Source organism: Petaurus breviceps, unplaced genomic scaffold (genome assembly GCF_028583685.1).
Source record: "Petaurus breviceps papuanus isolate PSGF00001 unplaced genomic scaffold, PetGlider_PUasm1.0 91133, whole genome shotgun sequence".
Taxonomy (NCBI): domain Eukaryota; kingdom Metazoa; phylum Chordata; class Mammalia; order Diprotodontia; family Petauridae; genus Petaurus; species Petaurus breviceps.
The window spans coordinates 49,888,742-49,905,361 of NW_027187419.1; the positions used below are offsets into that span (position 1 = coordinate 49,888,742).

General features: G+C 46.9%; 1 protein-coding gene across 1 annotated transcript in view; it reads right to left on the minus strand.

Annotated features, from left to right (window-relative positions):
* IGSF9B (immunoglobulin superfamily member 9B) overlaps positions 1-16,620 on the minus strand; it is a 77,655-nt gene that overhangs the window by 30,846 nt on the left and 30,189 nt on the right. Inside the window, exons 6-15 of the mRNA XM_069079712.1 lie at positions 15,475-15,616; positions 14,870-15,015; positions 9,746-9,888; positions 9,280-9,420; positions 9,039-9,155; positions 8,541-8,691; positions 7,354-7,465; positions 3,506-3,681; positions 2,108-2,334; positions 1,156-1,240 (exon numbers count right to left, since the gene is read on the minus strand). Of these exons, the coding sequence (XP_068935813.1) occupies positions 1,156-1,240; positions 2,108-2,334; positions 3,506-3,681; positions 7,354-7,465; positions 8,541-8,691; positions 9,039-9,155; positions 9,280-9,420; positions 9,746-9,888; positions 14,870-15,015; positions 15,475-15,616 (1,440 nt within the window). The remainder of the gene's footprint in view (positions 1-1,155; positions 1,241-2,107; positions 2,335-3,505; positions 3,682-7,353; positions 7,466-8,540; positions 8,692-9,038; positions 9,156-9,279; positions 9,421-9,745; positions 9,889-14,869; positions 15,016-15,474; positions 15,617-16,620) is intronic.

Consider the following 16,620-nt stretch of genomic DNA (forward strand, 5'->3'; position numbering starts at 1 on the left):
CTACTGACGTAACATATCCTGATTGCATGACAAGTATACTATTAGAGGTGGGGGATAGAATATTGATCTTCCAGACAAAACTTCTTGGCCTTACAATAAAATATTAAAAACAATCAAATTGTTTGGTTAGGTAGAGGTCAAGGATTGTGTGGAGGAGCAGAAGGGCCAATGCCCCGCGAGCCACATCTAAGCTTGCTCAGTACAAAGCAATTCTGAGACCAACCATCAGACTTCAAGTCATCTATTTTGGCCCTGGCAGCATGCCTACTCCCTGCTGCCCCATCTCTCTAGGCTTCCTTTCCCTGGGGCTGAGCCAAGAAGGAGGTATGCTGTATTCTGACAGCTAAGGCTGGAGCCTTAATTAGACAATTGTAATGGATGAGACAGAGGGGTTGTACTCCATCCCAGCCCATGCAGAAGTGTTTGCATTGCCTGGGCTCAGAGGCAGCCATCGGGATGGTGCTACAATCCAAGCAACTGATGTTCAGTTTGGTTACCTTAAAGGTTTTCCCTCCATTTTAGGACACTAACCTTGCTTAAGAAATGGAAAGGGTGAAGAGGTAGTAATTCTTATGTTTCAGGATCCATGACTACAGAGAGAGATACAAAAGCAGGCCAGAGGCAAACAACAGACACAAATAAAAACCTGAAGAATTGGGATTATTTAGCCTAAAGAAAGCTGGGGCAATGAAAGAGGAAGAGAACAATGACTATAACCACTTCCTTGCAAAACAAGCATAATTATCTTTTAAAAGGAGGCATATAATATATGACATTCGATAAATACCTGTTGAGTTGTTGAAAAAACTTTTCCCCCCATCATTAGAGGACTTAAAAGTGAAAAGACTTAAATTGAGGCAAACAAGACTTAATTTAAGCATTGATTAACATAATTAGATTCTGTAATGAAACTCTTTCTGTGGGTGTTACGAAGAATAGGTCAGACACCCCTCTGTTTAGGTGAAGGTACAATCCAGGATGGAAACTAAAGGGATCTGAACGGCCTCAGGGGATGTGGTAGCTTTGGTTGTTCCATTTCAGGCTCTCCCACCCAGCCTCTCTCTCTGTTTTGGGTGCTCGTGACCCCTAAATTTGCTCCAGTGCCGGGGTCCCTGTGTGTATGTGCCGGGGAAGGACGCTCCCCTCTCAACCTACCTGTACTGGAGACGCCGGCAATGTTGCTGGGCTCACTGATCAAATCCTGCATGACAGCCAGAACTCGGAACTCGTACCAAGTGTCCTAGAGCGCCCCCCCAAAGGACAATACCTTGTCAGCTGGTTGGCCACCACTAACCCTGCCTCTGACCCCTCATGGAACAAGGGGGTTGGGATTAACAGAGATAGAAGAAAGGGGAGAAGGAGAAAGGGGGGAACTGTATCCAAACAGCAAAGCCTTGCTTTTCTCTGCTAGAGAGAAGTGAAGCTTTAAAGGGAGCAAGCCAGAAGGTTTGACTCAAGAACTCTCCCTGCCCTTCACCTTGTTACATGAGCATGATTTCAAGGGCAAACTCAATAAACTAAAGTTGGCACAAAGTGCTTCCCCCAACTACCTTTGCTTATCCCAGGTCAGGATCACAGCAAGGAGATGGATTCCATGGTTTGAAATCTGTCCCAGTATGTACCAGATTGGGAATGCAACTCCCCAGATTCATATGTGTTGGCCTCTCTAGCAGACTTTAAATCAGGGTCAGGGAACCTATGGCCAGGAGGTCACATGTAGTTCTCTAGGTCCTCAAGTGCAGTCCTTTGACATTTAAGGGCCTCACTTGAGGACCTAGAGGACCACATGTGGCCTCCAGCCCAAAGATTCCCCACCACTGCTCTAAACTAACTTCTTTCAAGGCATCCTCCTCCCAGGTCCCTCCCTGGACCAGATGAAAGTTGACTGCCCTGAACTTCAGTTCCCACATCTTTAGTTCAAGATTTAGGGAACTGACCCAGAGAAAATAAAGTAAATATGTAATCCTGAAACTACAGCTTCCAAGCTGGGTCAAACAAAGCTACCAATGGATCTGAGAAAGGACATGTCATCTCCACCAGAATATGGACAAAGAGGAAGTCCAGATTATGTTAGCACCCCCCCTGCCAGGCCTTGAACCAACCTCACCTGTGACAAGTCCTTAGCAAAAAAGTCTCCATCTGTACCCAGGATCGAATCGTCTAGAATCTCCCAGCGCTCTCCAATGCGGAACTCCATGATATAGTGGTCAATGGGAAAGCTGTGGTTGGCGGGTGGGAGCCAGGATAGGAGTACACCTTGCTGGGTCCGATTGGCTGTGAGGCACCTTGGTGGGGTAACCAGCACCAGGGGTTCTGGAGTTGTGATAGGGAATGCTAGAGTGGAATGCAGAGAAAGGCAAGAAAAAGGGTCATAGGAAATACTGAGATTAGCCCTCTCACCCCCATTCCTCTTGGTTCCTTCCAACAATGTTTATATCCCAGAGGGATCATAGTACCAAAGTAAACTTCAATACTCTTAATATCCCTGAATATTAAAGTCCCAAAAGTTCCATGAATCAGTTTTGGGAAAACAGGGGAACTTCACTGCAAATATTTTCCTTATACAAAGGAAGAATCCTATTAAGACCACAGCTGTGTCTTAAGGGTCCTGACACTTAAAATATCCCACTTTCAGATTACTCTGGAGAATCCATTTAAAAAAATATTTTACCAGGAGGAAAAATATAACCATCATTTGTGAGAAGAAACAGGAAGAGAGCTAGTCCTAATAAAAAATGGGTTGGTTTTGTTTTCTTCTAGAGGTACAAGAACAGCTCCTAACATTCTCTTGTGGGCTTCATGGGTTCAGACCCTTCTTGGTACAGATGGAGAAAAGGAGACCCAGAGAGAAGAGCTATACAGAGCTCTGGGCAAGTAAGGGATAGACAAGCATCCTATCCCCTTAGCTTCTGGCAGGATAATGAACTCCTCTGGGAGTGAGGACATCTCTTAGACTGATCTGAACCACCTGCCCCACCACAAGTAGAAGGGAATAAGATCACTCTCAGCTCCTTGTTGGCTTCCAGGGGAGAGAGAGAGAGAAAGAAAGCATCCCTCCCATTTCAAGTATGGAGGAGGGAGAAGGCAGAAACTGGTCCTGCCTAGGAAGAGGTCGTCCTTCCTGTTGATATTTTTTGGGTTGACCCAAAAGAGATAACTGGGCCACAGTCACTCAACAAATAGTCCCTAGAACCAAAAAGCACAGTAAGATGAGTAGCATCATGTTGGGAGAGGAGGAAGGAAAAAAAGGGCAGATTTCTCCTCTCACCTCTGAAGTCAAAGGTGATCTTGGACCTAAGAGGAAGGAATCAAGTTCCACCTCTTTCCTTCCCATCTAATATAAAGTTCTGCAGGAGTTTGTTTCCAAGAAGCAATAGGCCTATGGGACACACATTGGTTATATGTACCACAGGCCACTCGTACAATGCAAAACCTTAAAGATAGCATAAAGACTGTGTAGCTCGGGCTTTTCTGTCATCAACCCTAGTCCCCAGGAGCTGCTCACCTAAAGTGTTCACAGTGACCACCTCACTGAATGAGCTAGTGCCCAACTTGTTTTGTGCCAGGACACTGAACTGGTATGCTGTCTCAGGTTCCAAAGTATCCACCAGTAGCCAGCTTGGTCCAGGCGGTACTGGCAGGGACAGCCAGTCATGAGGCCCAAACTGGGCCCGCTTCATCCTGGTCAAAGGGAAGGAAAGGAAGGAAATAGAGGGAGGGGATAAAGGAAAAGGCTGATTACACTGGACCAGGTAGCTCCTTGGAGAATTCTTAAGCAAGTGGCAGTGGGTGGGCCTGCATTATCTAAGCACAAAAAGAGATAATGACCAGGGTGGAATGATTCAGTCAGCAAAAGCTGAGCCAATCCCCATGATATCTAACCACAAGGCAGTTTCCAGGGGTGCAGGCCATTTTCCAACTGAAAATATTTCAAAGAGCAATTTAGTCCATAAGTCACTGGTCAAAGACCCAGATCCTGGGAGTAGGGTGGGGAGTCAGGAACACAATTCCACCCTGGTGACAACCTCACAAAAAAGATGGGAGCCCATCATGAGGGTGGCCAAGAGTAAACAACACTCATTTTCTCAGGCTCTGCCTTTAGGGGAAGTGGGGTGGGCTGCATGGAAAAGAGAAAGCATCTAGGTGGAAGACAGAACAATAAAGGTGAGGAGAAGTTACTGAACCATGGTAGAGCTCAGCAGGGGACCCAAGGGTCCTGGTTCCTTGACCCTTTGCAATCAGGCCAATCTCCCTCACAGAAAAGAAGGAAAACCTCGGCTTAGAATCACTCAAGGACTACAGTAATTCTTAACCTGGGCTCCATAGTCTACAGGGTGCATGGACTTGGATAAGATACCTAAAAAAGACATCTTTATATCAGTGTTATTGGTTTCCTTTCTAATCTTATATGTTTAGTTTTTGTTATATAAGAACACTATTAAAAATGTTTGGTTTGGTTTTTTTTAGGAGGGAAGGCAAGGCAGTTGGGGTTAAGTGACTTGTCCAAGGTCACACAGCTAGCGTGTCAGGGGTCTGAGGCCAGATTTGAACTCAGGTCCTCCTGACTCCTGGGCTGGTGCTCTATTCACTGCGACACCTAGTGTAACCCCCCCCCTCTTTTTTTGGTCCATAGACTTCACCAGATGGTAGGAGGGGCACATGACACAGAAAAAGTTAAGAACCCCTTGGTTAGTATTTCCAATCAAGGCTCCCAAGTAAAGGATTCCCATTCAACACCCCACAATACCCCCAACTGTGGCAGAGATGTTCATGGGTTAACCTATAGTGGGGACTAGAGGGGCATAAGGCATTGACTCTTAGAAAAGGCACATATTGCATGCAAAGTGTTGAAGTTGAGGAGGGGATGGGGTAGGAATTGGAGGATTAGCTTTCCCTCCTATTCCTTGGGATTTCCTGCCACTTTCTACCTAGCTTACTTCAAAGTTTGAAGGTGCAGTGTGATCACATCCCCACAAGGAGGCGACATTGTCCCACTCAACTTAAAGCTGAGTTCTGTCTGCAAATTGGGCTGTAGAAGGCAGACTACATGAGAGTGCCCCTCTGGACCCAAGGGACCACCACCAATTCTTTGAGAATTCTAGAATTCTTCCTGGCTGAGTGGGCAAGGGCATTTAAAAAGAAGACAGGAAGAAAGATGCATTAAGTGTTCAAACAAGGGCAAACAAGGAATGGGCGGGGGGAGATGGCACAAGGTGGAGGAGGAGGGGATGGCTGGGGTGGAGAGAGAAGGGAGAGGAGCACTCTACCTCCCACTCACCCAGGACACCAACGCAAGTTATAATGGCAGAAAGTACATGAAGCAGAGCTACAAGCAGCAAGGGGGACCCCCCGCCCCGCCCAAGGCATTCCCAGAGCCTCCTCCCATCACCCTGTACCTTCATTACTAGGTACAGAAGCCAGGCCAGCTAACACCTTCTTCCTTAGACCCACAACCTCAATAGTTCTGTGACCTTGCAGATGTCACTGAGCAGTTCCCAGAAGATTTGGCCTTTGCTGCTTCTTCCCCTCCAAGAATATTCTCCAAAGTATGGTTTACCTCCTCCCTATAAGCCACTACCTCCAGAATTACTGTGAGGATCAATTGAGTAAATACACAAAGTGCTTTGTAAACTCTAAAGCATTATATAAATTGCATTATTATCATTATCATAAGCATTATTTCAGGAGAAGTAAGTCCTGGCCTCAGATTTGACCTACCTCCAATTATTGTTATTTCTTTTAGTTTCTCCAGCAGGCCTTGGAAGTGGCAAGGAAGCAAAGAACCCCAAAACAACCCTGCCCCTCCAAGCTGATCATATTCTAAATAATACTCAAGGGGTAGGGGACAAGCTATGGCCAAGAGGATGTATGAAATAGAGGAACAGGATTTGGTTTATTAACAGTCCCTGTCCTCACCCCCTGCCTTCCCTGAGCCCTCTTGGGCAGCCAGAGTTATAGGTTAGCAAGTGAGGTTCAGCAGGAAGGAGGCCTCCTCTGGGCTCACCAGATGTCAATTTTCATCCTCCATTGTATTATAACTGGTTTCATAAGCTCCTAGAGGTTGGAAGGGAAGAATGCTAGCCTGTTAACTATTCTCCCCACTGCCACAGTTTAAAACAAAAGTATAGATAGGAATCATGATAAAGAATGGAAGGAGCTGGTACCCCAAACCTTGAACCCAAGTGGAGGGAACACAAAAATCAGAAGGAAGGAAATAAAAAGGAATAGTGTTCATTAACTAGCAACAGGAATAAGTAGGTCCTTGATACATTAGTGATAGACAAGGCCCACTTGGTAAAAGCAAAGGAATTGGAGAGCCAGGCAATCTTGCAAATGAATAGAAATGAGTCTGGGGAATTTTCATCAAGTCATATTAGGGGTTGTCTCTTTCTCCTACTGAGAAGTATCAAAAGACCTTTCTTTGCCCTAATCCCTTCTACCAGTTTCTGCCTATATCCAAGCCAGACATGGAAAAGAAGCTACTGATAGTTTTCACTAAGGTGAGACATTTCCAAGCAAAAGAAAGCAGGAAGGCTTTGCCCTTCCTGTTCCAGGACACCCTCCATGCAGACTGCTCTGGCTCTTCATGCATGATGGGTGGAAAGGGGAGTTGAGTGGAAAGGAGATATCCAATGAGGGAGGAAAAAGTCCATTGCTAGTGATGTTCTACTCTCCTTTCCTTCCTGCTCCCAGACCATTCTTGTCTCTGGGATGCCCACTCCTCTCTCTATCCACCCACTATAACTAGGTTATCCACATCCCTGCATCTGGATAAGTTCAGTGAAGAGACAAAAAACAATTGTGCGAAATAACCAAGGACCCAGAAAAAAAACCGAGCCTAAATCTGAGGCCAGGAAGGTGACAGTCACCTCTCCTAGAGCTACTCAGGAAGGGACAGAATAGGAATCAAGCTCTAAGCCTTAGGCTTGGTCATCTCCCCAAAGTTCTACACATCTTTGGTGGTGCCATGACCTACCCACTCACCCCCCCCCACCCAGTCAGTGGGACAGAGAAGCCAAGGAAAGAGCCAAGAAGGGAGAATAGGTAGTAAGGTGAGTCAGGGAGTTGGTAGCAAAGACAATCTTCTGGGAAATTCATGCTAACGACTAAATGGATCCCCACAAAGTCCCTCAAACGCCAAAGAGTAGAGCTTAGGGGATGCTCTTAGTATCTGTCTCAGCCACCAGGATTATCCCAGGTGCTTACCCCACCCTCTTCACCAACTTGGGGGGCTATCAGTCCAAAGATCCCCTCCCCTTGTTTTGCTATTCTCTATCTACCCCAGGGTAATGGTTGAAGTCAGGAGGGAAAAGCAGAGCAAAGCATGCGGGGGTGACTCACAGAGGGCCGTACCAAACTGAGAATGTCTGATCGTAGCCGCCATCATAGCCTGGTTCCCAGGACACATTGGCAGTCGTCATGGAGACAAGGACCCGGACGCTGCTGGGGGCATGAGGGCTGGTGCCTGAGGACAAAATGCAGAAGAAAACCAACAGCTGAAATGATTCGAAATAGATTGGGCTGGCCCTCAAGATAGGGAAGCTCCCCCCAAAACCCAAAAGAGGTTGAAGAGTACAGTAACTGAGTGGAATACATCTTGCTGCCTCATAACCTTACTGGTTAGCCTAAGAAAATAAGGATAGGAAAACCAAGGGTCCCCAAGAGTAAAGTACCGCCATTGCCTGCAGGAGGCACTATGGAGACTAAATCTGGGAAGTCAGAAGATGTTGCAGAACAAAACTCTTAGCCCTCAGATGAACTCCCTGTGATCTAGACCAGAGAGAATAAAGAAAACTTCCCCTTAAAACAGAGCTGCAGCCAGGGCCAGAGGGCTGCCACATTTCACAGCTGCTGGTGACTGTAAAGAAAACATCACTGCTCTGGGAGGGTTGTCTGGCCTCCAATGTGGGCTCACTCTGTCACAATATAAGCCAGTAAACCCCCAAAGAGTCAGAGCAACACTGACACAGGGACCTGAGGTCCTGCAGATGTGAACCCTCATGGAAAAAGTGGCCACCTTCTGCCCTCCACTCCTTTCCCTGATTCCTCCGTCCCCACACCCGTCATCACGCCTTCTTCTCTTTTCCAACCTGCCTCTTAGACCTTAGCTGAGTACTCTTTTCCTCCAGTGCCTTTTTAGACTAATATCAGTTATTCCAATTACTTCAATTTCCCTTCTCAATGCTTAAGTACCTAGACCTGAAGAACCTTATAAATGTCTCTATAGGTCTGTTTTCTGTGCCTTGTGTCGATTTCCTGGGTTTATACGCTGTCTGCCCCACTGAACTGCAAGCTCCAATCTCTCCTTCAGCAGAGTCCAACAGAATGCAGGAGGAGCCCTTAGAACAAGGTATGGCCCTGACCTAGATCACAGGGCCCCCAGCGGGCAAAGATCACACCTGGGCAACTTGCTCTGTAGAGCAAACAAGGAGTGGAGACTAAATGTTAACACTTCTCTCGGGCTTCCCTCTAGGCTGTTATCCACTTTCTCCTCTACCCCTGCCCCACCCCACCTCCGTTGCCAAGTCTCCCAGGCATACCAATGACTGTGAGGTGTGTACTGGCAGTGATGCTGGTGACCACATTGGTAGCAATGCATTCCCACTCTCCATGGTCCTCCTTGCTCAGGGCACGGAACTGCAGACTCCCGCTGGGCAGGGCATTGTGCTTGCTTCTGCTGGGTTTCCCTACCTTGGGCAAACAAGGGGGCAAGGAGAAGGGCAAAGGGAGGAGGAAAAATAGGGGAGGTGGAAAGAAGCCACCAGCATCTCAGGAGCCCATGAAGGGACACAATGGCTAGAGAGGCACAAGGCCTGAAGACCCACCCTACGCACCTCCCCTGCTCCCTAAAAGAGTACCAAAGACACAAGACATGCCAGGACCCCTGCTTCTTGCCTCCTGCCCATCCCAACTAAGAATCTATGTAATCAAGGGTTGTCCGTTTCATAAATTATAAGTCAGGATTCTGAGCCTCCCTGTAAGGCCAAGTTAGTCTCCCCCAAATAGGATTCCCTATATACCTTGGACACTGGAAGTACCTTTCTCCATGTGATGACGGGGAAGGGGTCTCCTGCTGCAGCACAGGGGATGAGCAGCTCCCTGCCAGCCTCCTGCCTATATTCCCAGCCTGGTAGCACCGTGAAGTAGGGGGGATCCTTAGAAGAAAAGTACAACATATACATGAGCATGTGTTCACCCAGAGAAGCATACTCCTACATGCAAACACACACATATGTGCAGAGACATTCTCTGCATACAGTTCTCTGCCTGCTGCCTTACCTTCAGGACAAGCCGTGCAGGAGCAGACTGGCCCATCGTCCCCAAAGTGTTGTAAGGCACACAGGTATAAGTGCCAAGAGCTTCCTCCGTCGCCTCTTCAATGCGGATAGAGCCATCTTCCATCAGGGTCCAACCCAGGTTCTGTCAGAGCATAAACAAGAGGATAAGTGGAGAGGCAGGCCAAGGATCATTCAGCCCCCAAGTCTTTGCCCAGTTCTCATCCTTGGCCCAAGGGCAGAAGATGAACAGAGTCAAACTAAGTATCAAAAACCTGAGGTTTCCAGACTACTGTCCTAGGATCTGCAAGGGGACAAAAGAGAAACAGAAGACAGAATTCATGCCCTGGAAGAGACCAGCACTTCCTGCTTGTCCCCATCCATAGAAAAGCAGAGACTTTGGGGTATTTTCTAGCAGGAAGACAGAGACCCAAGCTGAGCATGATATGGAAGTTTGAGGATCCTGTTACCTTCTCAATCTGCAGGGGACGGCCATCTTTATTCCATTTGACCAGGGTGGCAGGTGGCTCAGCGTCCACGGGGCAGCGGATGTAACCATGTATTCCCACTGGCACATATATAACTGGTGGCATATTGAGGACACGGGCTGGGTCTGCAGAGGAGGAAGGAGGAGAGGAAAACAATAAAGGTAGGAACCCAAATAACTGGAAATCATGGTGAAATTCTTGTTTCTTCTTGCCTTCCCACCTCCATGGCAGCCAGGGTCCCCCAGAAATAACCTGGACCAGAAAGAAGTACTGGTCTCCCCCGAGGACTCTCCTGTTGCTTTCATAACCTGGCTATACCCTTCTCCATTCCTGATCATAAACATCTTCCCCCTCCCTAAGCAGAAAGAGGGACACCCAGGTGGAAACCCTATGCTGGCTACAAAGTATCAGTGCCCAAGAACTCATCTGTTTTCTTCTCTTCCTCCTCCTCTCCTCCTAACAGCTTTGTGACTCAGTCTACCCATCCCACAGCAGGTGCCCACACAGAACAAGCTTTTATGGCTCTTTTATCAAAAGAAACACAAGAAAGATAGCATGAGATCACCAACCGAGCTTCAGCTACATCCCTGGGTACAGGGGTTTAATCCTGACACTCTCTGTGATACAAGGTGAGTCACTGCCCTCTTAATGTGCCCCCAAAAGAAAAACTGGGAAGAACAAGCCTTCAGTCCTGGGTAGGCAGTGAGGATCAATGAGCTGGCATCTTCAATGTGCTCTGAGCCCTTCAGACAGGAAGCATTACATAAATACCAGGCCAAGCTACAGATTTAGAGGTAGATTCCTACTTTTATATGATAGGTGGTTTTTTTTTCCACCCTTCAGGGTTTTCAAAAGGACTTATGAATGGGAAAGTACTCTGAACACTGCCATTTAGCAGATATAAAGATCCTTGTCTCGCCCACCCATAAATCTCCATTCCCTAGATTTTCTTTGAAGCCCGGAAGAGGAAAGAAGTACATGCAAAGAGTGGAGCCAGTGGAGAGATGGGAGGAGGAGCTTAGCTCTGAGTTGAGCAAAGCTGGAGGCTGGAGGATGGGGACTTTAAATGGAATTTTTCAGAAAAGTCAGAGAGACTCAGGTTTGGAAGGGATCGTTGGTCCAAGCTGACCTTGAACAGGAATCCCTTAACAGCAAGTGGTTATAGTTGGCTTGGTCACCCAAAAGGGCACCCAGGTGACACACTGCTCCAAGAATCAATCAACTGTGACTGGAAGCAATTTTCTCCTGAATAAAGAACTCCCATTCACTCATTTCCTATTGAATTGGGGTAGGTAGGACTATGAGGAGGGAAGGAGAAGACCTCTGGAGACTAGGCTGCACCAGCTTCCCAAAGTTGTTTCAATTTATTTCCTTTAGAATCTTCTAAGAATCTCTACTATTCTGGGGAATGACAGGACTCTGGAGTCTATGTCCTCCTGTTCTAAGTTTCTAGTTCTTCATATACGAGTAGGTGACAAAGTAGACAGAGCACTAGTCCTGGAGTCAGGAAGACCTGACGTCAAATCCAGCCTCAGACATTGTATGATTCTGGGTAAGTCACTTGACTGCTATCTGCCTCAATTTCCTCCTTTGTAAAAATGGAGACAATAATAGCACCTGCCTCCCAGGGCTGTTGTGAGAATAAAATGAGATAAAGTAAATTTGTAAAGTACTTAGTAAGCCTCAAAATACTCTATAAATGCTAGCTATCATTATTGTTATTATGTACCTCTGTCAACCATATTATAAGCACTGTGAAACATCCTGTCTTCTACTTCCTTTGTATCTTCCAAGGGACTTCTATGCTGGGCATATAGTAACTACTTTATATAAATGATTTGTTGACTTGACTTGGCCTAGCATAGATTTTCAATGGAAGACCCCCAGCACTTACTTTCCCTTGAGCCTCTCAGACCTTTAAAGTCTGGCAATATTTCCTAATATGCCTACAGTAATCTAGAGTTTCTGCTGTTACCCAAGTTTTCTTATGCAGCAAAGATAAAGGAGTAATGGGGCCTTCCTCCTTCAACATAATCATCCCAAGACTGAAGACAGTTAGGATGTCAAGTTGGGGGTTCTATCAGGGGGAGTTGGTAGTCCCACTGAGCACAATGGAATGGTACAGACAGAATATCAAACACCCAGCAGAGCAGAGAAGACTTCATCACTGACGGTTCTTCCTATCTCCAGATCACATTCCTAACACAATGGTTTCACACCATTCTTACCACCACCACCAAGCCGATCTGGCTTTCTAAGGTGTGAGCAATACCCCAAGACAGTCAGCAAGAAACAAATTTTGCCACCAGCAACAATAACGGGGAGCTTTTGTTGCCTGCTTCGTGATGGGAACTTGTACAAGTCAAAAGGAAGGAATTAATCCTCATTAGTCATTATCCTCTCCCCTTTTCACGGTCCCAGCTTGCCAGGGAGGAGAGAAGGTAATGACAGCAACAGGCTGCTGAAGCAGTGCCGATGACTGTGCTGAATTATCATCCGCCTCACAGGGCTCACAGAGGCAGAGAAACAGTCCTCAAAAGCCATCGGAGCCAGAAGCTTCTCCAGAGCACCTCCACCAAGTGGGTCACCCAACCTTCACTTGAAAGCCTCGAGTGAGGTTTAACTGCCTTCCAGTGCGATAACTCTGCTACTCTGGGTAGCTCTAATTGTTTGGAAGTATTTACTTGCGTAGGGGCCCCAGATGCTTTTAGTTCTACCCTCTGGAGCCATGTAGTAGTATTCTCTTCCATATGAGAGCTTTTCAAGTACTTGAAGGTAGCTATTGTACTCAGCCTTCTCCCTCAGTCTTCCTAATTCCTCTCCAAGAAGCTGTAGCATGAGCAGCAGCCACACCCACGTAAAACCGTCTTGGCAGACGGGCTAAACCAGGTTGAGGCTAAATGGTGGGACTCAAACCCATCAGTGAGTTAGGAAGATGTCTACCCCAAGCATGTAAAGACTTCTCCCCTCCCCCCATGGGGGTATGAGAACAATTTGTCCCATGGCGTGGTCAAAGCGGAGACTGGTCATCCACTGCATACCAGGCCATCACCAGTCATCCTGACTGGTGTCTTGCCACTGGACTTTGATGACTCTGGAAGAGAAAGTGAGGCTGAGGACTTTGTACCATCCTGCCTCTCTTCAATCCAATTCATGCACGAGTGAAGACATTCCCCCTGTGATGTCACTAGTCCTCTTTGAAAGCAAAGGACAAACAACAATTCTGTCTCAGCTAAAGAAGGGCCCATTTCTTTGTTTGTTTGGGTTTTTTGGTCTTTTTAGATGGGGGAAGGCAGGGCAATTGGGGTTAAGTGACTTGCCCAAGGTCACACATCTAATAAGCATCAAGTGTCTGAGGCCAGATTTGAACTCAGGTCCTCCTGACTCCAGGGTTAATGCTCTATTCACTGTGCCACCTAGCTGCCCGGGTCCCATTTCTTTTACCTGTTCTCATACAGCATTCTCCATCATAATGACCCTTCTCCATGAGCCCTCTGGCTTATCAACGCCCTTCCTAACACAGGGTCAGTCAATCAACAAACATTTATTAAGCACTTACTACAAGCCAAGTATTGTGCTAATTGCTAGGGATACAAAGAAAGATGCCCTCAGGAAGCCATATTCTAATAGGAAAGATAGCAAATGTGATGCCAAGAATTGAAGGCAATAGTTCAAATGTGATCTGACCAGGGCAGAGTATGGTGGGACTATAGAGTTAACTGACTGGGAAGTCAAGAAAACCTGGGTTCAAATCCTGCTTGACCTTGGGAAAGTCACTTGGCCTCACTGTACCTCAGTCTCCTCATTTGTAAAACGGGGGAGTTGATATGGATTGCATCTGAGGACATTCCTAGTTCTCTATGGCCTCGCTTCCTCACTAAGGACACTTTCTTTATCACACTGTTGACTCAATGAGCTTTCAATCCACTAAAGTCTCACACCTTTTTCAGACAAACTGACATTTAGACGTACTTTCCTAATTCCGTACTTGAGGAAAAGGTTTTATGAACCCACGTTTAATATGTTATATTTAATCCAATTAAATTTCTGTTTATTGGATTTAACCCAAAGTTCTGACCTGTCATGATCTTTCTAGATACTGATTATCATCCAACATGTTGGCTGCGACTCGTGTGCCTCCTCTATCCAAATCATTATTAATAAAAAAAAAAATTCTAAACAGAAACACTAGACTGTTCTGGCCTGGGAGAAGGGGAACAGCTCATGGCCTAGATACAAACAGCTTAGCGGGGGAAACAGAGAGGAGCTGAGGTAGATTCATCTTTGGGAAGGTTTTTCTCCCCTTGCTACCCTGCTTTCTAGCTTAAGGAAATCTTAGTTGACAGTCATGGGTAAAACAAAGAACATAGTTGGCAGAAGGGAATAAAGAGATGTCCTAAGTTCTGATCCTCTCTCCCTCAGAGACCTGAGACCAAACCTTCTGAAAGAAGCATCAAAGTGCTACCATGTTCAAGGTGGAGAGATGCCAGTTGGCACACAATTCCAGGGCAGTTGTCTTGATGCCAATAAGGCCTAGGTTGTGGGCTGGAGTGAAGTGGGGCCTTGTTTCTCCTTAAGTCCTTCTCAGGTTTGGCCACTGTCCAGCCAGGTTCCTGGGGAAGCTCACCCAGCACTAGAAAGAGACTCATCTCAATGAAAAATTATAAGTAGAGTACCCAGGATAGTCCTAATTGACTCTGGAATCAAGAAGACCTATGTTCAAATCCTGTGTGACCTTGGGAAAGTATATCTATGAGGAAACCCATCTATGAGGATCCCTCTCACAAGGGTGAAGGACCAGTGTAGGAAGAGATCAGGGACAGTCTAGGTCTCCTTGAGTTCTGACTTCTCAGTTCTTGAATTGCCCTATCATGCCCACATAAGATTCCAGTTTGATCCCTGCTAACTCAACAAGTCACTCTCATCTCTCAAGCAAACACTCAGTTTCCTCACCTGTAAAATGAGAGATTGAACTCTAAAGCTATAATCTTATGATCCTTCTGCGAGGTCTAACTATCCCCAAAACATCCATAAAATCTCTGGGCAGAAAGAAACCCAATCATCCTCCACCCCCAGCTCAGCTCCCCTTCTTCCACCTCTACTTACACTGCACTGTCAGGTAAGCTGAGGCTGAAGGGGAGCGGCCCAGACTGTTGCTAGGGACACAAGTATACTTTCCCGCATCCTCTGGCTTCACCCGGAAGATGATCAACGTTCCATCAATTAAGATTCGTACTCTGAGCTTTAGGTCACTGTGGGACACATAGGGAAGCAAAGAAAGATGGGACCTGTGTTAGAACATAGAGTTTGTGAGGCTTCCATGTAACCCAGAAAAGAGTTATGGTGACTGTCCTAGCAGGCATGAACAAGAAACCCAGGACACTCTCATAGCATGGGATAAAGGGCATCTCAGGATAGATGTGCTTCCCAGTATACTAAGGCTTTTCTGCCTACTCCCCTAGCACAAGACACTGGACATTCCTGCCTCTTGTCCCAGCACATACAGTCAGTAGTGCTTGACCCTCTATATCATAGAGTCTCACTGAGTTAAAGAGTAAAGAATAACCAAAGCCCCCAGGACAGTACCAGGCAGACCCTACATGGGTACCCTGGTGATTCACTCCCTAGGGGATAACCCTAGGAAGAGTAGATAGTGTGGACAGGCCAGGGAACAGGCAGGGGCAGGGGCAATGCCAGGCAGGTACACTCACTTCTGGAAGTAGACGTTTTCATCCTGCCAGTACCAGGTGTAAGTTAGGTTGCCGGGATACGCCTCAGCCCGGCAGGTGAGCAATGCATCCTGGGATATGTTGACAGTGATGTTCTCTGGAGGGGAAACGATGAAGGGAGGTCCTATGGGAGTGGAAGAAACAAACAGTTACTTCACCTTCAGGGAAAGACGTAGGGCCAGAGGCCACAGAGGAAGCCCAGCTCCTTAGGAAGGGCTATCCTGAGCTCTAGGATAGAGTGATGACCCACACCTGAGGGATAGAATCCCAGATTTAGATGGTTGCCACGGAGATGCTGGCAGACACTTCTGTATGGTTAGGCTCTTGCTCCCTCACCAGGTCTTAGAGAAAGAAAAGGACCCAGGCAGCATCCTGGAGACTACCCCCATTACCTTAATGCCAATGACTCAGTTCCAAATGGACTTTTTTTTTTTTTTACTAGCAGGCAACCTCCATTGCACCAATCTCTGTGGCACTTAATAAATGCCTGTTGACTTGACTTGACAATCAGTGCCCCAACCATCTGCATCTCAGTCCCCTTCTGGACAGTCCCTCCTCCCCAGCTGAGCCCTTAGAGTCAGAGGAGAGGGCTGGGAAAGAGAAAAAGCTCTCTTTAAATCTGGAGCAAGGAATAAGCTTGCTTTTGGAAGACTAAGAAGCTTTTGCTTCTTTTCAACCAGCTGTTCGGGGCAGTGGGAAGGGAGGGTATAAAATTAAAAAGAAGGGGGTGGGGAGAAAAATCAGAGAGAAGGAAGACCATCAAACTCGAGCAGGGCCAAGTCCCTGCCTGACCTTCCTGTCTGCAGTAAGCACAAAGACCTTAGTCAGTCAGCTGACTTCCTTGTCCCCAGAGAAGGGGACACGTTCATCAGAGATGCAAAGGGACCTCCGACCCTTCTCTGCAGATCAATACTGTATCTCCCAAGACACTCACTCTAAGACATGAAGCAGGAAGAGAAGCAGCCACAGTAGTTCCTTTCAGCCAGTCCCAGGCCTACTATGGCATCACAGACCACAGTGGTAGACAGGGGCCTTTAATGGTGAGAACTGTCCTGACCCTTCACCTCTCCCCCTCAGCACTCACACACACACACACACACACACACACACACACACACACACACACAC